The sequence below is a fragment of the Orcinus orca genome, chromosome 3 (genome assembly GCF_937001465.1).
Source record: "Orcinus orca chromosome 3, mOrcOrc1.1, whole genome shotgun sequence".
Taxonomy (NCBI): domain Eukaryota; kingdom Metazoa; phylum Chordata; class Mammalia; order Artiodactyla; family Delphinidae; genus Orcinus; species Orcinus orca.
Window position 1 is genome coordinate 19,853,413 of NC_064561.1, and position 25,607 is coordinate 19,879,019.

At 52.3% G+C, this 25,607-nt stretch overlaps 2 protein-coding genes across 5 annotated transcripts in view; both read right to left on the reverse strand.

Annotated features, from left to right (window-relative positions):
- Positions 1-359: 359 nt before the first annotated feature.
- Positions 360-11,115, reverse strand: FGFR4 (fibroblast growth factor receptor 4). 2 transcript variants are annotated; one of them, XM_033414885.2, is made up of 18 exons: positions 9,254-11,115; positions 8,530-8,673; positions 7,578-7,841; positions 7,410-7,490; positions 7,124-7,290; positions 6,450-6,573; positions 5,727-5,917; positions 5,458-5,596; positions 4,909-5,102; positions 4,655-4,800; positions 4,447-4,568; positions 2,823-2,933; positions 2,545-2,735; positions 2,049-2,171; positions 1,892-1,962; positions 1,534-1,671; positions 1,152-1,257; positions 360-1,053 (listed from the first exon to the last, which is right to left on the reverse strand). In XM_033414885.2, exons 2-18 carry the CDS (start codon positions 8,618-8,620, stop codon positions 907-909), a joined length of 2,406 nt encoding a protein of 801 aa, XP_033270776.1. In that variant the 5' UTR covers positions 8,621-8,673; positions 9,254-11,115; the 3' UTR covers positions 360-906. The 2 variants fall into 2 exon arrangements, with proteins under 2 accessions (XP_033270776.1, XP_049563685.1); XM_049707728.1 differs by having other exon boundaries at positions 4,705-4,800; positions 5,063-5,102; positions 8,530-11,115.
- A 12,959-nt stretch (positions 11,116-24,074) lies between these two features.
- The window catches only part of ZNF346 (zinc finger protein 346), a 30,230-nt gene continuing 28,697 nt past the window's right edge, over positions 24,075-25,607 (reverse strand). Inside the window, exon 6 of one of the 3 annotated variants that reach the window (XM_049707083.1) lies at positions 24,075-24,637. In XM_049707083.1, the coding sequence (XP_049563040.1) occupies positions 24,567-24,637 (71 nt within the window). In that variant the 3' untranslated portion in view covers positions 24,075-24,566. The remainder of the gene's footprint in view (positions 24,638-25,607) is intronic. The other 2 variants (XR_004479570.2, XM_049707082.1) reach the window with 2 other exon arrangements.

Here is a 25,607-nt window from a genome sequence, read left to right on the forward strand (position 1 = left end):
GCAGATGGGGGAGGGGTGCTGCCAGCTCCCTTGGGGACAGTCCCAGGGTACGCACACACATACGCATATGCAGAGGGTACAGGAGTCCTGCCAAGTGGATGGTGCCGTGTGGACTCTGCTGCCCGTTAGCACTCGTTCACACTCTCACATATACAAGATGGTGCTGGTAAGACAGACAGACTAAGACAGAGGTTCACACAGGCTCCTGGGTCCACCCTGACGCAGCTGACCCAGGGCTGGGCATGGAGCTCTCAGTCTGTGTCACCCAGGCAAAACTCCCAGCTCGGGGATCTCTCCACCCTGTTCCCCCTCCACCCGCTGCAGGGAAGACACCAGGCAGGCACACAGTGGTTTATTGCAAAAAAAATAATTTATAAAAGGCCATTTGCTTCTGTGTTTTGGCAGGCTTCCAGCCTCTCAGCTAGCAAAGGGGCCAGTGCTCCTTCCGCCGAGATGCTGGGATAAGCAGCAGAGGGGAGGCAGGGGAGGCCTGGGGACATGGGGTTCAGAGGCCCAAGACCTTTCTTGGTGTAGGGAAGTGGGGAGATTTAGGACAGCCCTACAGCCAGGACCAACCAAAGCCCTGGAACAAGGACCGAGTGCCCAGGCCCAGGAGGCCAAGCAGAACCTTAACAAGCCATTAGAACACTGGGGCCATGACTCCAAGGCAAGGGCAAGGCCTTGAGACTGGGGTTGAACTCTGGCTTGAGACCCAGAGGCCAGAGCAGGAGTCTCAACTGGGGACCCCAGGACCAAAGACAGACCTCCCCAAAGCAGAACCAGAGATCTGGGACAGTACCTTTAGGTCAGGGCCTGGGGGTGCCAAGGTCAAGCACCACCAGCTTGCAGCTCAGCCAGGAGGCCCAAGGCTGATGGCCGGCCTGCCCATACAACTTTGTGCCGCTCTCATGTCTGCACCCCAGGGAAGGAGAAGGGGCTGGGCCCCAGGGGCAGGGGGTCGTGGCTGAAGACAGAGTCGCTGGAGGAGCAGGTGCTGCTGGCGTCCCCGCCAGCAGGGGAGTAGGGTCCAAAGGTTAGGCGGAGGTCGAGGTACTATGGGGAACAGTGCTGGTCAGCCCTGGTGGTCAGGTGGGACAAGGCCCAGAGGGCAGTGGGCACAGGGGGGTCATGGGACAATAGGGGCACAGTACCTCCTCAGAGACGGCCAGCAGGACTTTGTCCAGTGCCTCTACCAGCTGCTTGAAAGTGGGCCTCTGAGAGGGTGCTGCGTGCCAGCACTCACGCATCAGCCCGTACCTGGGAGAAGTGTGGGGGAGGGTCAGAAGGAGCCTCAGGCCTGGGTGAGCGGGGACCTCATGGCCCTGGGTGGGGGGTGTGAGGAAGGGGTAGGGTTTGATGTGGGGTAAGTGAGGCCATTCAGTGGAAGGGTACCAGGCCAGGACCTCCCTGCTGGGCTGAGGAAGAGGTGGTGACAGTGTTAGTGCTAACCACTCTCTATGGCCAGGCCCTGAGGTCAAGGTCAGGGCAGAGGGTAAGGACTGGAAAGTGGGGGAGAGTGGGGTGAGGCCTCACAGCTCTGGGGGGCAGTGTGGGGGCCGGTCCATCCGATGCCCCTCTCGTAGCAGCGAGAACAGCTCCTCCACTGGGATGCCAGGGTATGGGGAGCCCCCGAGGGTAAAGATCTCCCACAGCAGGATCCCAAATGACCACCTGGAGGCAGAACCCAGGCTCAGCAGGGCACAGCTTCACTCCCTACCCCTGGGACTAGGACGGGGGACCCCACAGCTATGATCCACCATGGGGGTCAGGATTAGGGTTTCTTTTAGAGTCTAGTCCCATTCAGGTCCCAGGGCTGTGCGACCCTGGGCAAGAGCTTTGCCCTTTCTGTGATCGCCTGCAGACACCCCGGGCCCCAGCTTCTAGGACCCACACGTCACTCTGGTGTGTGTAGACTCTGTCAAACAAGGCCTCAGGTGCCATCCACTTGACAGGCAGGCGGCCCTGGAGGGGAGAAGAGGGCACATTGCTGCTAAGTCCCACAGGTCCCGGTGCCCCGCACCTACTGACTTCTGCCCTGCCTCCCTTACGTTGCTAGTTTTCTTGTAGTAGTCAATGTGGTGGATGCCGCGGGCCAGCCCAAAGTCAGCGATCTTCATCACATTGTCCTCGGTCACCAGCACGTTGCGGGCAGCCAGATCCCGGTGGATGCACTGGGGGCAGGGCAGGGGTCTTGGGTTTATGAGGACAGAGCAGGAAGCTGGGCACACAGGACCTCACAGTAACCCTCGGGGTAGGGATCATCCACCCATTTTACAGAAGAGGAAGTCAAGAGTCACAGAGAGGAAACCTAAGCCAACTAACTTCAGGGCCCACACCCTCTCTCCTGCACTGCCTCTTCCTACCTGTGTGGTAGGGAGTATGTGAGGAAGGAATGGGGATATGCAGTTTCAACTGCGTACAGAAGGACTGAGGGACACAGGCTAATGAAAAAGGGGAGGGAGAAGTTGGGGCATTTAATGCAGGGCATGAAAGTGTGGGGATGGGGCAGTTGGAGTGGTCCAGAGTGCTGCCCGCTGCCTGTACCTTCCGCGACTCCAGGTACTGCATGCCCCGGGCCACCTGGTAGGCGCAGGAGACCAGGGCAGGGAAGGAGAGTGGCCCCTCGCTGCTCCGAGGCCCGTCAGGGCTGAGGTCAGGGCCTGGGGGGCGGCGGGCCCGCAGGAACTCCCGCAGGTTTCCCTTGGCGGCACACTCCACAATCACGTACAGGGGCCCTACAGAGGCGAGGGGGGACAGGGAAGCTACTGAGGCTGTGGCTCTGCATCCCAACCGTCCCCGTCCCTAGCCCTGCCCCACCCCACCTTCCTGGGTGCAGACACCCAGCAGGTTGATAATGTTCTTGTGTCGGCCAATCAGCTTCATCACCTCCATCTCAGAGACCAGGTCTGCCAAATCCTTGTCGGAGGCATTGTCTGTAAGGATGACAGCCAGGGTGACTACATAAGCGAGACTTTGGGTTGGGGACAGGACACGGAGCCCTGGACTCATGAGTCAGGAAGGTCTGGGCCTGAATTCCTGCTAGGCTGTGTGGCCTTGAAACAATCTCTTAACCTCTCTGAACCTCAGGATTATCTTGTATGAAACGGGACAATGGATCGTGCCCTACTCTCATAGCAGTTGCAAGGATGCAACAAGATCAAGGATCTAAAAGTGGTAGGCCTGGGCTTCCCTGGTGGCGCAGTGGTTGGGAATCTGCCTGCCAACGCAGGGGACACAGGTTTGAGCTCTGGTCTGGGAAGATCCCACATGCCGCGAAGCAACTAAGCCCGTGAGCCACAACTACTGAGCCTGCGCGTCTGGAGCCTGTGCTCCGCAACGGGAGAGGCCGCGACAGTGAGAGGCCCGTGCACTGCGATGAACAGTGGCCCCCGCTTGCCGCAACTGGAGAGAGGCCTCGCACAGAAACGAAGACCCAACACAGCCAAAAATAAATAAATAAATAAATAAATTAAAAAAAAAAAAAAGTGGTAGGCCTGCCAGTGAGTGGGACCAGGAAACAGGAGAGAGAGGGAAGAGCTCTGAACAGGAAGGAAGCTCTGTCTGGAGGGCTTGGTGTTACTCCCTGAATGGGGTGAGAATTCCTGGGGGCGGGAAGTGGGCTGGAGACCTGAGGTCTGTCTGACCAAGGCCTGGCGTCCATCTGGCCTGGGAATTCAGGGAGCTGCCAGTGGGGTGCAGACGGGGAGGCCAGGAAGACACTGCTCCAGCTTCTTTTGAGAAGGCTAAGGACCAGGGGCTGAGCCCCTGGGGCTGACCTGTGGCCCTGGGCCAATGACATACCCTCCCCACCAGACCTCACAATGCACATTTCTCAATCCCTGCCTCCCAGAAAGTGCCAGGTGGCCCCAGCTGTGCAGAGAGGAGGGGCCGGGGGGAGCAGAACAGCGGTTTGGGCTGCTCTTGAAGAGGGGGCTGGGGAACAGCAGCAAGAGGCCCCGATGGTGGGTCCCAGGTATGCTCTGAGCCCCTTGGGATTGCTGCCTGGGCTGTTCTCTGAGACAGTGGTGAACACAGGGCGACAGGGCCCGGGGGAGGCTGAGGGTGCAATTTGTGGGGGAATTGTGGGGGAATGAGGTGGAGGCCTTCAAGGCTGACAAGGTTATTTGAGGCCAAGGCTGACACGGGGTATCAAACCCATCACCCTAAACCCTTGTAGTCATCATCATCCCAGTGGTTAAGACTTTAGGCACCAGGCACTTCCCACAAACCTTGGGCTGGGAGGCAGGGACTATTATTTACTCCACGTGACACGTAAGGAAACTGAAGCTCAGAAATGACTTGCCAGGGTCAGTAGCAGAGTTGGGCCCCAGGCCCTCGGGTGGGATTGGGTGGCCTCTCTTGGCCCTCAGTGCACACCCGCTAGCACTGAGAGCCCCATCTGTTACTCCCAAGGCCACTGGATCTCCCCCAGGCTGCCACACTCACCCTTAAGCATCTTGACGGCCACAGTGCTGGCTTGGTCAGGCCGGATGGGGTCCATACCAAAGGCCTCTGCACACACCACCTGCCCGAAGCAGCCCTCGCCCAGGGGCTTTCCCAGGACCAGCCTGGAGATGAGAGAGATGAGGCCTCAGCCGTCAGGGCATCATTCCTGCCCAGAGTCTGATCCCCACCGTCACTCAGCACCGCATACCTGTCCCGGGGGAACTCCCACAGTGGGTCGAGAGGTAGGTCTAGATTCACGAGGCCCGCAAGCAAGGGGGGGCCGCTGGAGGAGAGACGGACACCCCGCACCAGGGACGAGCTTGACTTGGCTGAGGAGCCTGACTCCAGGGAGAACTGCAAAGTGAGAGACTTGGTCTGTCTGCTGAAGCCCAGCTGAGGCAGGAAAGCAGGCCCAGAGCCTCACGACGGGGACACAGAGGTGGGGGACAGCATGGTTGGTACCTGTCGGGCCAGAGGGAAGCGGGACAATTTCTGCACAGTGGCAGGCTGCCGGGGGTGCCGGCCGAGGAGCACCTGCCTGCGATACAGCCCGGCCAGAAGCAGGAGCACCATCAAAGCCAGAGAGCCTGATGTGTACAGGATGATGTCCGTGTACCTGGCCTCAGGCGCTGTTGCCGACCACATGAGATCCTCCTCTGCCCACAGGGAGACATACAGACAGACAGAAACTGACCAGTCAGTGATCAGATGGCTGGCCCGATTCCCTCTAACTGAGGCCCTCATAGCTCCCAACATACATAGGGACACACACCAAGGAAACTGCATTTACACCCCATCCCTCATACCAACACCCCAGAGAGTCACACGGACAGTCACATGTGGACACGCATAGAGGGACTGCTACAAGCAGAATCAAACACACAAATCCACACACCACATCCCAAATCCAGACCCCACAGGCCAAGGAAGACTATCTACCCAACAGGCCACAGCCCACTGTGGAACCACAGCAGAATCCCGCAGCCTCTCCTGGGCCCCTCAGGAGCTCACCTGTCAGCACCGTGAGCCAGGCTGACTGGTAGGAAAGGCCGATGGAATTGCCCGCCAGGCAGGTGTACTCGCCTGCATCCTCAGCAGACACATTCCGAAGGTATAGGACCTCCACCTCCGAGCTATTGATGTCTGCTGTCTGGGGAAGGGGGACACATTCAGGGGTCACAGAAGGGCCTGGGGCCACACTGCGGCCAGGAAGGGAGCTGGGGACCACTCCCTACCACCCGTGGGAGAATGGTAGAGTCAGGTGCTGGCAGGGACTGGACCTTTAAGACTTGCACATAGGGGAAGCCATCGGCACCGAAGCTGCTGCCGTTGATGACAATGTGCTTCAGCCACTGGATGTGGGGCTGGGCGTCGCTGTACACCTTGCAGAGCAGCTCCACGTCGCTGCCCACTACAGCTGTGGTGTTGGCTGGGAGCCCCGCCTGCAGGATGGGCCGGTGCGGGGACCGCTCTGGGGCGGGGCCGGGCCGTCAGCCCTGACCAGGCACCCACAGAAGCACCCTGGTCACCTGCCTCCAGCCTCCCCCCCAGCTCAAGGGAGGGACCTTCCTGATACTCAGCTCAGACCTCGTTCATCCCCTTCTTACACTGTTTAAACCTTCCATGGCTCCCCATTGCCTTTGGGGTCAAGGACAACTTCTCAGCCTAGCACTCAAAAACCCTCCAGGCCTGGCTCTCTGCTTAAATGCCACACTCTAGGCATACACGTCCCCACAAATGCATTGTGTTCTTTATGCCTAGGGCCTTTACTCAGCCTGTGCCCTCTGCCTGGATGTCTTTCCCATGTTTCTCCTCAGCCCAACCCTGCTCCTCCAAGCCCACATTATCCCCTGTGCTTCTCTTGGACCCACCTGGATAATTTGAGTAGCTTGAGTGAGTCATCTAAAAGTCCATCTTGCCTGCCAGACTGGGTCCCACCTGAGGGCAGGGTCAGGGCTCCCACCCTGACACCGCCTTGCCCGCCCGCCCGCCCGCCCGCTCACCCAGCACGTCCAGCAGATAGCTGTAGCGGATGCTGCCCAAAGAGTTCTCCACAAGGCAGGTGTATGTGCCACGGTCCGAGGGCACCACGCTTTCCATCACCAGGCTCCAGTGCTGGTGGCGCAGCTGGGAGCAGGAGAAGTGTCCATGAGGGGCCACCGAACCATGCCCATCCAGGGGACCAGAGCATGAGGAGGCTATATTCTGCCCGCGGGGGTCTTCTCAAGCTCTCTAGGCCCTGGGGAGGCCACGCCAAGGCTAGGGACCTTGGAACAAAGGAGAAGGCCCCAAGAAGTATCTGAGCCGTGAGTTCGAGTCCTTGAGTTTTAGCTCTACTTCTTCTGAGCTGTGCCCCCTTGAACCAGTTTTTGCCCTCTCTGAGTCTCAGCTTCCTCTGAGACTACAGCCTGGAACTGACCCTGTAGGGTCTTATGAGAATGAGCTGCTAAAACATATTAATACCTGCTGGTCAGTGATCCTTCCCACTTTACACATGGAGTTGCTAAGGTCGAGAGGTTAAGTCACTTGCCAGAGAGTGGCAGAGTGGGAACTTGAACCAGAGCTGTCCAAGTCCACAGTCTAGTGCTCCTTCTGGGGCCCTGCAGCTGCCTTTCTCAGTAGAGAAAGAACTGTGGGTTTGACTTGAGGGGACCGGTGGGGGAACCCGGAGACTCACCCGAATGCCTCCAATGCGATGCTCCCCATGGAAGTCCTGTCCATCCTTGAGCCAGCGGATGGTGGGCATGGGGTTGCCTGCAGCTGGACAGCGGAACTTGATGGTGTTCCCGGCAGGCACTGCATGCAGTTTCTTCTCCATGCGCTGGGGGTGTGTCCAGTAGGGTGCTGGCGGGGAGGGGAAGGGAGAACTCAGTGCCCTCAGGAGGACACCTGTTTACACACAGATCTCTTCTCAGTGACCAGCTGGAAGACAGGGGAATGAGTCCTTGAGGAGTCACACTGACCTTGCTGGGGGTAAATGTGCTCATTCGAGGGGCCTCTGTGGGTCTTGGGGTCCTCATCACCATTGCTGGAGGTCATGGAGTCTATGTCAGGGACAGAGGGAGGCATTTGAGGCCCAGGACAGAGTTTCTCTCCCCAGGGACCCCTTAGCCACTGCCAGACCCCCTTACCATCCACAACCAAGGTGACATTGTGCAAGACAAGCATGGAGCCTCGTGTCAGGCAGAGGTATCGGCCAGCGTCTTCGGGTAGGAAGCTGGCGATCTCCAAGCGGCCTCTCCAGCCTCGTACCCGGCCAGCAGGTGCCAGGCGACTGCCCTCCTTGTACCAGTGGCCACTGCGCTCAGCCCACCCACAGCATAACCGCACAGGCTGCCCAAGCGCCACAGTCAGCTCCTGCTCTTGCTGCTCTGGGCTGGGGGCCAGGCAGGGCTCTGTGGGCCGAGGGCAGAGGTCAGTGAGCTGAGTCAGCCCCCTGCATACAGAGAACATGCTGCACACTCATGGCAGGAGCAACCCCTCGACACATGCTGGACACTGTTGCTCTTCCACATACACACAACCACATGCACAACCACAGACGGTATGTGCAGGGCAAATGCCATGCCTCTGGTGCATATCACACACATGGTGCATGGCACACATGCTGGACAGGACATGCCACTGTCCCAAGAAACACATACACACACAGGCACATGCTACAGGTGCCACATGTAGGGCACACGCCTACACCTCTGGGGCATATCACACTCACAGTGCATACACCACACATGCTGGCTGGGCCTCCCAAGCCACACACCCAGTGCACAGAACACACACACACACACACACACACACACACACACACACACACACACACACACACATAGCCAAGGGGCTCACCACCAGCTCTGCGGCCCACCTCAGGGCCCTGCACCCTGCAAGTCCAGTCTCTCTTGTGGACACAGAGATAGGTGGATGCTTGCTGGGAGCCAGACACTGAGTCTCAGTGGTTGGTCCTGCCCTGCTGCCACTTCCTCAGAGCCTGGGCCAGGATCCTCTCCAGCCTTGCTCAGCCAGCAGCCCCCTCCTGATGCCCACTCTTCCCACCCCTGCCACCCTCTCCCATCTTAGAGGCCATACCCAGCTCCGCTTCCTCAGAGGCCTCAAGGGACAAAGCTGGAGCCCCAGGTGCCCCCAGCAGGACCCCCAACAGGGCCAACAGCAGCCACATCTCCTTCTTGCTGCTCGCAGGGACCCAGGCTGGGCCTCCCACTGACTGCCTTCCTGAAACAGAAAGGGCGAAGAACTCCTGCTAGACGTGCACCTTTGTTGGCGCTACGCCGCTATCTTGCAGACGAGGAAACTGAGACAAGAAATGCTGACTTGTTCAAGCCCCTGCTAGGCAGCGTCAGGGCAGAGACTAGAACCAGCTCTGCTGTTGTCAGAGCCCAAGGCCTCCCCACAGTAGGTTGTGTGGTGCGGAGCTGGGGCTGGGCTTCCTGCTCTCCTTGGGTCCTGCTGAGACCCCGGCACAAGTTCACAAAAAGGGCAGGCTTGGGATTCTTTCCTTGGAAGGAAGCAGAGAATGGAGACACATATTCTGCTCTCTCTCAGCACACATAATTTATTTTTTGCTGAATAAATGAATTTATTACTGAAAAAAATCTGAAATATAATACAAGGCCAAACTTCAGCATCTGGATGTTATCTGATCTGACCCCCACTCCTTACAGCATTGCTGACATTTCCATGACCAGCTTTGGATACCTGCAGTGGCAGGGTGCTCACTACTAACAAGGCAGTACATTCTACGGCAAGCAAAAGCTCTTCCTCATTCTGAACCAGAATTGCATTCTGGGGTTACCTCTGTTTTTTTGTGTCCCCACAGCTCCGTCAGAGGCACACAAGCTCTTGTAAAGAATGTAGACTCCAGTGTCTGACAGAGTCAACTTCAAATCCTGACTCTTACCAACTTGCAAGTCCCTGTCCTTCTCTGGGCTGCTGTCCTCACAGGACTGCTTTGAGGAGAAAAGAGAATGTATGTAGGGCTGGGCACACAGAATGTTGGAATGTTTTCTTCCCCTTCCCCGTCCCCATGACTGTCACCCTTGTTCAGCTCTCGGCCAGTCACCTCCGCTGCGGGTGCTGTTCCTGTCAGGTGTGATGTACACTCCCACCCCATCTAGTTACCCTCCTCCAAATGCCACCAACGATGTCTCCATCCTCTGAAAGGAACACTCAAAACTGAGCCTCAGCTGGCAGGGGAAGAGGGTGACTAGTGTAGTCCCAGGGGCTTACTGGCTGTCACCTGGGGCTGGGTAACAGTCAGGTGGCACTGGTGTCTCTGGATCCACCTTGCCCGGGAATTCCACTGCACACTCTCTCCTCAGCCACTGCCCCCCTGTCCAGCTCTGGTTCTGAGGCAGGGGACACTTAGCCTGTCCTGGCCAAAGCCATTATCTCCCCCTTTGAACTGCTTCTTCCCTGGGTTGCCCCTACAGCTGGAGCACAACCTGTCCAATCCCCCTCTAGTCCATCTCACCTTCCCTGCCTGAACCCAGAGCACGCTATGGTCATCTCTAGCTTGGGCCTTTGCAAATGTCTCCCTGGGTTCTCCAGCAGTGTTTTAAAAATTACAAGTCTGCCATGTTCCGCCCCCCACCCCCCAACACCCACCAGCTTACAAGCCCTTAATGGCTGCCTGTGTGCAGCAGGATCCAGTCCACACTGTTTATCCAGCATCCAAGGCCTCCCTCCCTGCCTTTGTCAATCTCATTGGCTGCACAGTCAGCTTCTTCAGCACTGGGAAGCCATTGGCTTTCCAAACCGGGCATGTCTTCTCTCTTGCCCATACCTCTCTGTCCCCACTTCTCCAGCTGGTTCAGATGCCACTGTCTCTGTGCCCACCCCCGGTTTCCATTGCCCCGTCTCTGTGAAATCCCCTCACTCTGCTCTGCTCTGCAGGGAGGGCAGTTCTCTGGGTTGGGAGTGGAGTGAGAGGCCCAGGGATTTTATTCCCACCCCCAGGCTACCCTGACCTCAGAACCTTAGTCGGGTCACCTGCCCGCAGCTGACCGACTGACTGCCCTGCACGTGGGGTCGAAGGGCCTGACTCTGGCATCAAGGAGTCCTGTGTTCTCCAGCCTCTCGCACTCAAGCGCTTGGGGAGCCTGGGCAAATGACTGCACCTGTCGGAGCCTCAACTTGCTCATCTCTATTCGGGGCGCGCACACGGTCCAGCAGCAGAGGGACCAGCGCGCTGTTCCTCCTCCACCCCTACCCGGCCACCTTGAGGGGAAGTGCCCGTCAGCGGGTCCTGAAGGGAGCTGCAGGGACAGCTGGCCCGCCCCCGCCCCGGTGGGCAATGAGTAACCAGCTCCGCGGCCAGGGTGCTCTTTGGACGGAGCGGGACAAAAGGCCCTTGTGTGCGCTGCGGGTTACTGATTTACCGTCCCCTTCACCCCCTCGCCGAGCGGACGCCCAGGTTCCCAGTGCTGGGAGGGGTCAGCTCCCGGAGCCCCGCCGCCGCTCGCCCCCTGGCGGCTGGGAGCGCGGCCTGGTCCTGCACAGGGTCCCAGCTCACCTCGAACCTCTAGATGGCCCCGCTCCCGGCACAAGGTTCCGACTCACCTGGGTCCTCCGTGGCCCCGGTCCCAGCTCCCGCCAGCCCCTACCCCCGCGCCCAGGGAGACCGAAGACTCCGCTCTGGAGCTGCTCAGCCCCCGGCCAGAGAGCCAGGAAAGCACCCGCGACAGCGGCGTGCAACGCCCCGCCCACCTCGGGTTTCACCTACTTCGGGCCCCGCCCCTCCTGGACCAGCTCTATCCTGACAGCTGCTTGGCCTGCAAAGGCCCAGCGCCCCGCCCATCTCTGGTCCCGCCTGGCCTAGACCAGCTCCTGACAGCGGGTGGCACAGCGTCTGGCTCACCTGGAGGCCACTCCTCAAACCCAAATGCGCCGAGCACCCTAGGAGGCCAGCCCAATCCCGGCTGGGCACACCCCTTCAGACTCCGCCTCTTTTGCCCCACCCAGGCCTGGCTTCCAAGTTCTAGTCCATCGCTCCATCCCCTGCTTTTCACCTCCCAGGGAACAAGACCCAGCAGTCCAGAGCTGCCACCTCCACAGACCTTGGCTTAACCTGGCTCCTCTGTCTTCTGCGCAATCGTCATACAGACCACCCCCTCTGCCCCCACCCCCATCCGTTCTCCTCACAACCTTCAGAGTGATATTTAAAATACAAATCTGGCTGTACTGACCACAACCATCTCTTTAAAACGTCCCAATAGTTTCCTATAGAGATTCTTAGCATGACCTGGCCCCGCCCACGCCTCCAGATGAAGCCTTCATTCACTTCTTCCTTGCTCCCACCCTACCTCTGGGCCTTGCACATGTGGTTCCACTTCCTGGGATGAGCTTTCCGCTCTAGGTCTGGATAGTTCCACCTCATTCTTAGGTCTCAGCTCATCCCCAGAGAAGCCCTCTTAACTTGCCAGTTCCTCTTACACGTCTTCTCTCCTGTGAGCATGGGGAAAGAAGCAGAGAGTGAAGTGATTCAGATCACTAATTGCAGGACTCAAATCTCAGCACCATCACATGTGGCCTTGTCAAGTTACTCCATCCCCGTGTCTTCGTTTTCTCATCAGTAAAACAGGTATAATGATAGTATCATCCTCAAGAAGTGGTTGCAAAAAGTAGACATGTTTCCCTCACACACTGTTGGTGAGAATGTAAATTGGTGCAGCCACTGTGGAAAACAGTATGGAGATTTCTCAAAAAACTAAAAATAGAACTACCATATGACCCAGCAATTCTACTCCTGGGTGTATATGGAAAAAAATGAAAATACTAATTTGAAAAGGTACATGCACCCCAATGTTCATAGCAGCATTATTTACAATTGCCAAGATATGGAAGCAACCTAAGCATCGTCCATCAACAGATGAATGGATAAAAAAGATGTGGCATATATATATATATTCGATTGTATAGCAACTATACCTCAATAAAAAGAAAAAATAAAGTAGATATGTTCTTATGTGTAAGCCTTTAGAACACTACCTGACATACAGCACTTGCTTTGTAATGTTAGCTGTGATTATTTAGGACTTGTTAATTCCTCATCACATGTTCCAAAATTGTAACTAAACAGTTAATTCTGTAAATAGAAGGCAGGAACTGCCTGCAGGCCATACCATTATATCTCAAGTGCCTGGTACACAATAGGTGCACCGGGAATAGCTCTACCACGCTCCTCTAGGCTCAGGTCTGTCTCACCTGCACCCACAGCTCTGCTGAGCATGTCCTAGGTTAGCCGACCCTTGACCTCTACCCAACCCTCACATTAAGTCCAAGCCCCGTGCTCCTCTGAAGGCTTCTGGAGGAGAAAGGAAACCCTTCAACTGGGGTCTCTTGCACGCCTCCTGGTCAGTGCTCTGGCTGGTGGAGACACTGCCCTAGGGGAAGCAGCTTCCTTTTCCTTTGTTATGCGGAGAAGTCTAGCCCTCTCTGCCCTTACTCTCAATAAGATAGAGGCTTTTCCTTTGCATAACTAAAAGGCCCATTAAAGTTATATTTTTCCTTTTCCTTCTCAAACAAAAGAATGGTCTCCTCCCAAAGATAAATCAGAAAATAGTTGGTTATCTTTTTATTTTTTATTTTATTTTATTTATTTATTTATTTTATTTATTTATTTTTTTGCGGTACGCGGGCCTTTCACTGTTGTGGCCTCTCCTGTTGCAGGGCATAGACTCTGGACGCGCAGGCTCAGAGGCCATGGCTCACGGGCCCAGCCGCTCCGCGGCATGTGGGATCTTCCCGGACTAGGGCATGAACCCATGTCCCCTGCATCGGTAGGCGGACTCTCAACCACTGCGCCACCAGGGAAGCCCAATTTTTTATTTTATTTTATTTATTTTTACTTTATATTGGAACATAGTTAATTAACAAAGTTGTGTTAGTTTCAAGTGTACAGCAAAGTGACTCAGTTATACATATACATGTATCGATTCTTTTTCAAATTTTTTTCCCATTTAGATTATTACAGAATACTGAGCAGAGTTCCAAGAAAATAGTTTGTTATCTTTTAAAAACGTCCTGATTCCCCTCCTTCCTTACTGGAGCACCCTGGAAAGATGAGGCTCCTGGCACTGGGTATGCCCAGCAAGTGGGAGCCTCCTGCCCAGAGAGGGCCTCACCAGACCTCCCGGACTCCTGGAGAGACTCAGCTCCCCACCGCTGGTCCTCTGCTGGCTCCTCAGTGAATGTGGTTATTGGTGGGGTGGGGTGAGCTGCCACATAGCTTTCATTCAGCTTCCAGGCACTTCCCAGGTTTACCTGAGCCAAAAGCAAAATAAGGCTTCCATAGTCCAAGTTGTGCAATCTCTGTCCCCTGAGATGCCCAAGTCCTTCAGACTGACAATCCTGCCCCTACCCCCCACATCTGCACACATTTGTCCAGCCCCCCTCCCAAACACACAACCTCTCACTCTGACCCTCTGCAGGGTCTGACCATCTCTCACAAGGTCGTTCATTCATTCATTCACTCATTTACCAAACGTTTATTGAAGGTTCATTATACGGCATACACTGTTCTAAGTCTCCGGGATAAAGGGGCTGACATTGTAATGGGGAAAGATAGATAAGTAAACAGAGAACAGAAGGAGACATGCGCAGGGGGTCTGGGAGAAACATCCAAACCTGTCTTGCCTTCATGGTCTCACTCTCTTGCAAACAATCTATCACCAGTTACATTTGCAATCTCTCTCAAAGACTTTCAAGCACACACACACACACACACACACACACCACACTCCTAACAGAGGCCCAGCAGCCTGCCATCCTGTGATCCTGTCCTGTGATCCTGTCTTTAACTGTCTCTGCCTCAGTTTCTTTATCCAGAAAATTGGGCTCACCCCTACTTCCTCTTTTTTTAAATTAATTAATTTATTTTTGGCTGTGTTGGGTCTTTGTTGCTGTGCACAGGCTTTCTCTAGTTGTGACAAGTGGGGGCTACTCTTTGTTGCAGTGTGCGGGCTTCTCATTGTGGTGGCTTCACTTCTTGTGGAGCACAGGCTCTAGGTGCACAGGCTTCAGTAGTTGTGCCTCGTGGGCTCTAGAGCGCAGGCTCAATAGTTGTGGCACACGGGTTTACTCGCTCTGCAGCATGTGGGATCTTCCCGGACCAAGGCTCGAACCGTGTCCCCTGCATTGGCAGGCGGATTCTTAACCACTGCGCCACCAGGGAAGTCCCCCTACTTCTTTTTCCTCAGGGGTTTTGGAGGAAATGAATGAATTAAGAGAATGGGTTTCACCAGAACAGGAAGTAAGGAAGAAGTCCTCACCTTGGCTGAGTTCCCACTGTATGCCAGGAAACAGGCTAGGCTAGGTGTTATCCATTCATTGTATCTTTGATCCTTCCCTCAAGCCAAATGGGGGTAGGAATCCTTAGCTCCCTTTTGCTGGTGAGAAAACAGAAGCTCAGGCAGATGGAATGACTTGCCCTAAGTCACATAGCAAGTGAACAATGGAAGTGAGACTTGAACCCTACTCTTTTGGGAACAAAAAGGGGAGGGAGAGCTCAGGGTGACTCTCCGCAGAGCTGGGCTGGTTGGTGCTAACACATCAGCCTACTTTCTGCCCCCATCCTTAACTGTGGCCCAGAAAGGTGGAGATTCACCTGAAGGTGAGTGTGTTTGTGGGTGATAGGTCTGGGTGTTGCTCCCTCTGCCCATTTGGCCAAGTATTGATGGGGCACTTATGAAGTACCAGGCACAAGGCAGGGGTTGGCAGGCTCTGGAATCTTGGATTGCAAGGCTGGGCCAGGAGGGACTCCTGAGGCCAGGCCCTACCCCCCACCTGCCTGGGAGCAGAGTCGTGGGGAGGGGGTAGACACTGCCTGGTGCCGACCTTGTTGTTCTTGGATGGCAGCCGGGCCCAGTGAACACTGGGGCTCTTGTGCAGAAGGGCTGCTCTGAGCCCCTGACCAGGCCCCACTCCAGCACAGGCCTGGCCCCAGCCTCTGACCCAGTCCTGCGCTTTCTGCTTCTTTCCTTCATTTCTTTCTTTTAAAACAATTTTTATTTTGAGGACGTTTTAAAACATAGAAAAAGCACACAGGGTAATAGCATACAGTTGCTACTCAGAATTGACAGTTATTATTACTTTGCCATTTTTTCCAACCCTTTTCTCTTCTGGTTTCTCCCACAGGCTCTGGGGAGGTCTGGCGTGGCTTGCAAAATGGAGGTGACACTGAGAGAAACTGAGTGGTGAAAGGCTGGGTGTTAGAGCCAGACAGATGAGGGTTTGAATGCTGAAACCTTTGTGACCTTGGATAAGTCACTTAACATTAAGCCTCAGTTTCATTTTCCGTAAAATGGGAGTAACAGCTCTTCTGTGAGGACTCAGTGTGATAACGATGTGTCTAAACTGTCATGCACACAGCCCATATTCAGGAAAGAGTAGCCAATACTAATACTAGCAACTATGGGCCTAGATAGGACCCGCTCCAAGGTATGGGAAATACACTCCTGTGACCAAAAGGGAGGGACTGTGACTCTCCTCCAGCCCTCATATCTCCTCATTCCCCACCCAGTGGGAGAATCTACATCCAATTTCTACTCTGGCGACAGCAAAGCCAGGAATTGCAGGCTGCCCAGGCCCTTGGTGGTGGAAGCAGGGAGCCTGCCCTTGATGTTGGCAGTCTGGGAGTGCTCTCAGGAAGGCCCCCTTGGACCAAGTGCGATGGAGGGGAATGGGCTACGAGGGATCTGAGGCTCTCTCTGGGCTAGTCCTGCTACTTCCCGAATCTCAGCAGCACCCCTGGTCCCTCATTCCTGGTCTCAGATACTGTGAGCCTGTGTCCTGGCTTATTAGGACACAGAATGTCTGGGAGTTTTCATGGTTTGCCAGACTCAGGTCTTTATAGACTTGGGTGTACACCCTCTAGGTCTTGGAATGAACATTTGTTTGGAGAAAAGAGGAGGCCAGGATAGCTGGAAAGTGGCAGAGTCTGGGCAGGAAGGGTTAGAGGGTTGGTGGTCTGAAGGGAATTAGGAAACAAGTCCCAGAGGGACCCTCACCCTTTCCTACCTTGCCTGATTACTACCTAGACCGTGTAGGATTTTGTTTCAACACAAATAATAGAAAACCTAAATGACAAGGGCTTAAACAAAATGAGGGTTTATTCATCCCCCACTTAGCCCCAAGTCTGGATGTGGGTGAAGGTGGTTCTGAAGTCATTAGGATTGTGGTCTCTTCAATTCTCTAGACTTTTCCCTCATGGTTGCAAAATGGTACCTTCAACTCCTTCCATCACATTTGTGTTCAGGCAGGAGGAAGGAAGAAGACCCAAAGAGTTGAATCTGCACCAAGAAACTTCTGATGTTATCTCTTTGACCAGACAGTGACACATGGCCATGCCTAGCTACAAAGGAGGCTGGGAAGTACATACATTCATTCTGGTGGACACATTGTCTCCCCTAACAAAACCTGGGTCTATTTTATTTTTTAAATATTTTTTTAAAATTTTATTTTATTTAGTTTTTGCTGCGTTGGATCTTCATTGCTGCACGCTGGCTTTCTCTAGTTGCGGCGAGTGTGGGCTACTCTTTGTTGCGGTATGCGGGCTTCTCATTGTGGTGGCTTCTCTTGTTGCGGAGCACAGGCTCTAGGTGCACCGGCTTCAGTAGTTGTGGCACGTGGGCTCAGTAGTTGTGGTGCATGGGCTTAGTTACTTCGTGGCATGTGCGATCTTCCCGGACCAGGGCTCGAACCTGTGTCCCCTGCATTGGCAGGCGATTCTTAACCACTGCACCACCAGTGAAGCCCCCAAAACCTGGGTCTACTAAAAAGGAGTGCCTGAGCATTGGGCAAGCACATAATAGCCTCTGTATCACCAATTTCCTCATCAGCCCCACAATGACTTATTTAAAACACAGACCTAACCAAGTCACTCCTCAGCTTCAACTACTCTCTCCCCAACACCCACTGGCAACCCCAGCTCCTCAGCCTGGCACTCAGGACCCTTCAAAACTGGTGTCTACTGCTCTCTCCTGTCCCATCTCCCCTCTCTGTTTTCCAGCTGCACTGAGCTCCAGGCAAGCCCTCTTGAACAGGTCCAATTTTTCACACCTTGGTGCCTTTGCACTTGCTGTTCTTGTTGCTGGGATTGTCCTTCCTGAGTCCTTCTTGTCCCTCCTTCCCTCCCTCCAGCTATCCCACCAGATACCTGCCATTCAGCTTTCTGAACTCCTCTCAAGCATTCCTTCTTCTCTGAGACATTTCCTGACCATGCTGATCTGGACATTTAAACCCTTTTCTTCTCTTTGGAAACAGCCTCTTAATTTTCTTTGAGGTCCTGGCCCTCTCTTACTCTGAATTCATGAGATGTTTGGGTAGAGCCAACACTTCTTCCTGGCTCCTGTGATGGGCATGTGCCCCTGGACCTGGACAATGAGAATATTCCATCCCAGCCTATTGTGACTGGGTTGGGGTGAGCATGCATGCGACTCAAACAGGGCCAGTAAGAGCCAATCTGGGCCTTTTATTGGAACTAATGGGAAACTAACACTCTCAGAGGTTACTGAAGTATGAATATGGAAGCCTAGAGCTGTTTGAGTAAGCCTGCCTGTGAGTGAAGCCAACAGAGGAAACAAGAGGGCCAAAAGATGAAGTATGCCTGGATCCAGCCATGCCTGAAGCCATTACCTCTTTGAGCATTTCATTTATGTGAGCCAAATACTTTTTTCTTAAGTTAATTTGACTTTTAAAAAAATTTTATTTACTTTTATTTATTTATTTTTGGCTGCGTTGGGTCTTCGTTACTGTACACAGGCTTTCTCTAGTTGTGGCAAGCAGGGGCTACTCCTTGTTGTGGTGCACGTGGTTCTCATTGTGGTGGCTTCTCTTGTTGCAGAGCATGGGCTCTAGGCATGTGGGCTTCAGTAGTTGAGGCACGTGGACTCAGTAGTTGGGGCGCATGGGCTTTGTTGCTCTGTTGCATGCAGGATCTTCCCGGACCAGGGATCAAACACGCGTCCCCTGCATTGGCAGCTGATTCTTAACCACTGTGCCACCAGTCCCTAATTTGTCCCTAATTTGACTTCTTTTTCCTCAAAACTCTTTATAAATAAGAGGTTCCTAATAAATATCCTCCTCAGTAGAAATTTCTCCTCTCCCTTTTGTGTCTCCACCATCCTCTGTTGGCTCTTAGGCCATACTACTCATCTGTTTACATGTCAGCAAATTCATGTCACTGCTCCAATTTGTTTAAAACCTTTCAATGGTTTCCCATTACTTTTAGAATGAAGACCTGTATTAATTATCTGTGACTGCATAACAAATTAACCCCAAACTTAATGGCTTAAAATAACAAACATTTGGCTGACTGTTGGCAGGAGCCCTTCACTTCTCTCCATGTGAGCCTTTCCACAGGGCTGCTTGAGTGTCCTCAGGACATGTCAGCTGTTTTTCTTCAGAGCTGATGATCCAAGAAAGACTGACTGCATGTCTTTTATGATTTACTCTCAGAGTCATACTCCGTCATTCCTACGTTATTCTAATTGTCAGAAGTTAGTCACTAATTATAGCCCACTTGGGGTGGGGGAGAGGAAATTAAACTTGACTTCCTGAAGAGAGGACTATTTTAAAAAAAGCATGGACATATTTTAGAACCACCATAAGATCAGATCTTACTCTGGTGTTTGTCATCTGAACCCTTTTCTAAGGTTTGGGCAATACCTCCATTTTCTGTGGCAGAGTTCACCTCTTAGAACAGGAGCAGAAAATGCTAGCTATTCCCCCAGTTTCTCTTCCAGCTAAGGCCCACGTTCTGCCAATTTGAGCCATCCACTCCAGAGAGCCAGTGATACCCACAAGTGGGGCTTGGGAGCCCCAGGAGGAATGTTCTCTGGTGGGGGCTGTGGTGACAAGACTGAGCTCCTGGGCACAGGGCAGTGAAATCTTGTCCCATGTCTGAGCTAGCTGGACTAGGGACACAGGCAGCAGTGTCCAGTGCTTAGTACTGGTGGGGACAACGTTGTCCTCTCTGTACCTGTTCTGTGATGTGATACGGGCAGGATGCTGTCTATATAGCCTGAGCCCAGTTCTTTAGTGCTCTTGGTAGTTCCTTGAACTTAAACTAGCTAGAGTTTATTTTTGCTGCTTTCTGCTGAAAATCTTGATACATCCTCAGGGACGTGGCTCCTGCTAGTCTCTCCCCTTACCTGGTGACACACTCTCCCTCCTTCAAGGTGACAAGCATCTTCTTGCCTCAATGCCTTGGCACATGCTGTTCCCTCTGCCTGGAACATCACGTACCCCTCCCCGGCACCTCTCCCCTGTCACCCACAGCCTAATTCCTATTCAAACCTTCCAGTCTCAGCGTGAATGTCACTTCCTTAGGGAGATCTCCCTTGCCCCACCCCCAGTTCAGTCTCAGTCCCCATATTATATGCTCTGGCTGTATGGGCATTTTCCTTCCCAGCATTTTATCACAATTGTAATGAGTCACTTGTACCCATTAGGTCCTCTAGGACAGGGATTGTGTCTCATTCCAGGATCCTGGCATATAGTAGGCACTGAGGAAAAATAAATTCCCTTTCCCATACACTCCAGAGACCTCTCTCCTACCCTAACAGCCCTCTGCCAGGAACTGCTCAGCTCCTATCCAACTTCCTGGCCCTCAGGTGCAAGTTACAGATATCCCAACTCTAATGGGCTTAAGCAAAATAGTGAATTGATTGGCTTTTGCATTTTAAAGTCCAGGGGTGGACAGTCTTCAGGAACAGCTAGATCATGACTCATTCTCTCTTCTCTTTTCTCCCTGAGGGCTCCTTTCTCCAGCAGATGCTCCCCAAGAGGTGACAAAGAAGGTTACCAACAGCTCTGGGCTCAAGACCCTCCTATTTGGCAACTCTTTCCCAAAGCTTCTAGCAGAAGCCAGGAGGGTAGAGGTCATCCCCACCCAGACCACAGGAGCTGAGGGTGAGGCTCCTCCAGGAAAATCCTATTATAGGAAGACAGATAAATAGATAGAGGAGGGCAAAACAAGGTATGGATACTTGGTGATTCTGTGATCCTTTACTGTGCAATAAACCATCCCAAAACTTAGTGATTTAAAACATTATTATTCCTCATGATTCTGTGGATTAGCTGGGCTCAGCCTGGCAGTTCTGCTGGTACCTCCTGAGATCGCCTATGCTGGTGACTCCACTTAGACTGGACAGTCTAAGATGGTCTCCTTCATATATGTGGAACAGACTGCTGGCTTCTCTCTCCACGTGGTCTCTCACTTCCACGCAGTCTAGCCCAGAATTCTTTGCACGGTGGCAGGAGTGGAAGCTGCACGGCCGAAGTCCTAGCCTTGAAAGTTGCACAATGTCACATTACTGCATTCTCTGAGCAAAGCAAGTCTCGAGGCCAGCTTAGATTCAAGGGGTTGGGAAATGGACCCCCCATGTTGATGCCTAGAGTGACAAAGTCACACTGCAAAAGGGCACAGACCCAGGGAGGCAAAGAATCATGAGAGACCATTATTGAAACAATCTACTATACCCCATAACTTCTGTGTCCTTTCACTTTCTTCCCACCCAGCAGCCTGGTTCCTTTGACCCTGATAATCACTAGAGACTCAGCTCCTTCAAGAAGTTTTTGTGTAGGGACTTGCCTGGTGTCCAGTAGCTAAGTCTCTGTGCTCCCAGTGCAGGGGGCCCAGGTTCGATCCCTGGTCAGGGAACTGGATACCACATGCCACAAGCAAGACCCAGCACAGCCAAAAAAAAAAAAAAAAAAAATTTGTGGAAAATTCCAGCAATGGTCCACACCAACCCATATCCACTTTTATTCACTTATCCATTAATTTACTCAATCACCAAGCAGTTATTAAGATAATCACAGTCCTATGCTGAGCACCAGGGACCCAGGGTAATGCATAAGACCCAGTTCCTGACCTCAGAGGGTTTCTGGTTTAAAAGAGGAGACAGGGAATTAAACAGATCATAACACAGAATATTAAAAGTAATGCTAGAGGGGGCACAGGGCATCTGGGAGCACAGAAGGGCAGCCAACTCAGCCTTGGGGTGAGTTGAAAAAGCTTCTCAGGATGAGTAGAAATCTCTAGGTTGATAAGGGGAGCTGGAGCGTGTATTAGGCAGAACTCTTGGTTGTAATGATAGAAAGTCAATTTAAACTGACTGACCCATAACTAAAAAGTCCCAAGAGTATTAGCTTCAGGCATGGTTGGATCCAGGTGCTCATTAAAAATCAGTCTCTTCTCATCTCTCAGCTCTGTTTTCCTCTGTGCTGACTTAATTATCAGGCAGACTATCCTTATGTGTTAGCAAAGATGGCTACTAACAGCTCCAGACTTATGATTCTGATTGCCCAGGTCTGGGCCACAGGTTCATCCCTGCAAACAGGGAGTAGTTTTAGTCTCTCAGAACCACAGGGTCTAAGAATGGAGCAGAGATATTACTCAAGCAAAAAGAGTAAAAGAAATGCTGATAAGCTGGCTAGACATCAGGTGTACTCCCAGGCAGGTGACTAAATTACAGTCCTCAGAGGTATCTTCCAGAGGGACACCTGGTAAGTTATGCTAAGACTTGGGAGCATGGGGGGTCATTATCTCGCCATGCTATGTCTTAGTTGTGTAAGCTTTGCAAGACTTTGCCTCTGAGTTTCTCCTGTTAAATTGAACCTTTCCAAGTAGTCTTGAGAGCTAAATGAAATATCAAATACAGGGGCTCAGGAAAAGTCATCCTATGCTCTTTGGCATTAATTCAAACAGCAGGTCCTGGGGCTTCCCTGGTGGTGCAATGTTTAAGAATGCGCCTGCCAATGCAGGGGACACAGGTTTGAGCCCTAGTACGGGAAGATCCCACATGCCGTGGAGCAACTAAGCCCGTGTGCCAAAACTACTGAGCCTAAGCTCTAGAGCCCGCAAGCCACAACTACTAAGCCCACGTGCCACAACTACTGAAGCCTGCATGCCTAGAGCCCGTGCACCACAACAAAAGAAGCCGCGACAGTGAGAAGCCCGTGCACCACAACGAAGAGTAGCCCTAGCTCGCTGCAACTAGAGAAAGCCCGCGCGCAGCAACAAAGACTCAATGCAGCCAAAATAAAATAAACAAACAAACAAACAAACAAACAAATGGTAGGGTCCTGAGGCTGGTTTACTATGTCCCACCAAAAAAAGGAGCTTTCTCCACCTAGTGGCTGGTGGGGTCATTGCACTATAGAGTTGACCCATTTACAGAACCATAAGGTTTCTTCAGGGTTTTGAAGCTCCTGGATGGATGAAGCGGCATTAATGGAGGACAACGAGACTGGGAGTGCCAGAGCAGGGCCGTGTCTGCCCTCTCTGTAGTATGGGCTTAGCACAGGGCAGAGTAGGTGAGGTTGTTAGGTGGACAGATGGTGAGAGGGAGAAACTGTTTTTCCTATTCTTTTGACACTATTGACTACCCATCAGAAGGCCTGGTTAGGGGTTGGAGCAGCTCATTTGACAGGGGCTGCTATGAGGGAAGGTCTTTCTTCTTTACCATCTCTGGGAAGAACCCCTGCCCATCACCACCTCTTTAGGACTTTGGCTGAGAACTGTGATTTCTTCCAATTTCTAGTTCACAAGAAAATACCTAGGCCTCAGGTCACATGAAGCTGGTGACAGGTCTCAGACCAATGCCCAGGGATCCAGAATCCCAGACCAGTGTCCTCCATGACATTCCTCCTGGCAGCTATATGGGTACATACACAGTTCTGTGTCTGCATTGAGGGGCAGTTGCTTGCCAACACTTGCTGTGCATCCAGCTCTGAGCTAAGAGCTTTACCTGCACGATTCCATTTCATCTTCTCCTCAGGTGTCATTGGCTGCAGCACCTGGGGTGCCTGAGATAAGTTGAAGTTCCGTATCAGTGGAAGATGACTTCTTGCTGGAGCCCAGGGAAAAACCGCCTTTGGTCAACATGTTGCCTTTTTTCCTCCCTCAATCAGACTGAATTATGTTCTGGCATTTCATAAATCACTGAGCCTTAATACAGGGGGCTGAGCCAGATTTCATCTGGCTATAGACTTACCTTCCCAGGCCAATGACAGAAACAGTAGTCATCATTTACATAGCATCTCTCATGTGTCACTGTAATTGTTTCATATGTACCTATTCTTTTAATTCTCTCAGTAACCCTATAAGGTAGGTAAGTACTAATGTTTTACCCTGAGGCACAGATCAACTAACCAAGATCACATAGCCCAGCAGTGGCAGAGCTGGGGTCTGAACCTTGGCTGCCCCATTCCAGAGCCTGAGTTCTTTGCCACTGCACTGGGCTGCCCCTCCAGGGCTGATGCCTTTCCCTCTGTGAGAACTCCCTTGGACACAGAACCATGGGCAGGAACTTCCTCTGATGTTTACCTTCTGGATTGTGTATTGTGGGTCTTGGGCCACACTGGAGAACATTCCAGCCTACAGAAATTCAAACCTGATCTCAGGGGTGCTCAGAGTAAGAGGAGCCCTGATATGAAGACAAGACCCTTGGATTCAAATTCCTGGGTGCCGCCAGAATGGTCAAAATTAGAAAGATCAACAATACCGAGTGCTGACAAGGATGTGGAGCACAAACTCTCCTACATTGCAGGTGGAAATGTAAGTTGGTAGAACCACTTCGGAAAAGTATTCAGCATTATCTAGTCCAGCTAAACACATACCTACCCTATGATGCAGCAATTCCACTCCTGGGTATATGCGTGCACATGCACACCAAATGACGCATACAAAATTTTTTACAATAGCTTTATTTATAATAGTTCAAAACTAGAAACAACCTAATTGTCCATTAGCAGTAGAGTGGATAAATTGTGGTATATTCATATAATGGCACACTATACAGCATGAAAGAAATGAACTTTTTTATTTCTTTTTTTTTTTTTTTGGCTGCGCTGGGTCTTCATTGCTGTGCGTGGGCTTTCTCTAGTTGCGGCGAGCGGGGGCTACTCTTCATTGTGGTGTGCGGGCTTCTCGTTGTGGTGGCTTCTCTTGTTGCGGAGCACGGGCTCTAGGCACGTGGGCTTCAGTAGTTGTGGCACGTGGCTCAGTAGCTGTGGCTCACGGGCTCTAGAGCGCAGGCTCAGTAGTTGGGGCACACGGCCTTAGTTGCTCCACGGCATGTGGGATCTTCCTGGACCAGGGATCAAACCCATGTCCCTTCATTGGCAGACAGATTCTTAACCACTGTGCCACCAGGGAAGTCCCTGAAATGAACTTTAAAAAAAAAAAATGAACTTCTGATACACACAACACGGATGAATCTCACAGATATAATATTGAGCAAAAGTGGATGTATGTATGAGTCCCTTTTTATAAAATTCAAGAGCAAGCAAAACTAATCTATGGTGATAGAGGTCAAGACAGTGTTTATTTCTGTGGGATACTGACTAGGAAGGGAAACAAGGCAACCTTTTGTGGAACTGACAATGTTTTATATCTTGATCTGGAGGGCGACTGCCCAGGTGTATACACTATACTCATCAAACTGTACTTTAAAAATTGGCTCACATTACTGAATGTATGCTGTATCTCAAAAAATTAAAGAAATGGTCAAGTAAAGATAATCACTGAGTACGGCTGACAACAGTTATTTTTTCCCACCCACATCCACTCTTCTCCCCTGGTACAGAAGGAGCTCCACACTTTCTTCTTTTAGGGATGCACATCACTCCCTCTTTCAGTCAATGTGCCACACTTTCTTCTTTTAGGGATGCACATCTCTCCCTCTTTCAGTCAATGTGTTTTAGGTGGAGGATACTCCTTCCCAGGCCCCAAATCAGAGCACCATTTCCCCTAGCTGCAGCGATTGGTTTAGGGATGGGAACAGATCCAAACCAGCTAATGAGTCAATTCCAGAATTTTTTGTTGGAACCAAGAGAAAGATGTTCTTTCCACTGCAGTTACCAATCTATCAGGATATAAACCGGAAGCTGCCAGTGGCCATCTCCACCTTCTGCAGAAAGTCTGCCCAGGAAAGAGGCCACACAGGAAAGCAGAGTGAGATTAAATTCCTCCTGATGATGGTGTCAGAACCTGAATCTAAGCCGTCCCTGTACAAGGATTTTTCATTAGGTGAATCAGTAAATTTCCTTTTTTAGGTAACTGCTTTAAGTTTTTTTTTTAATTAAAAAATTTTTTTGGCTGCGTTGGGTCTTCATTGCTATGCGCGGGCTTTCTCTAGTTG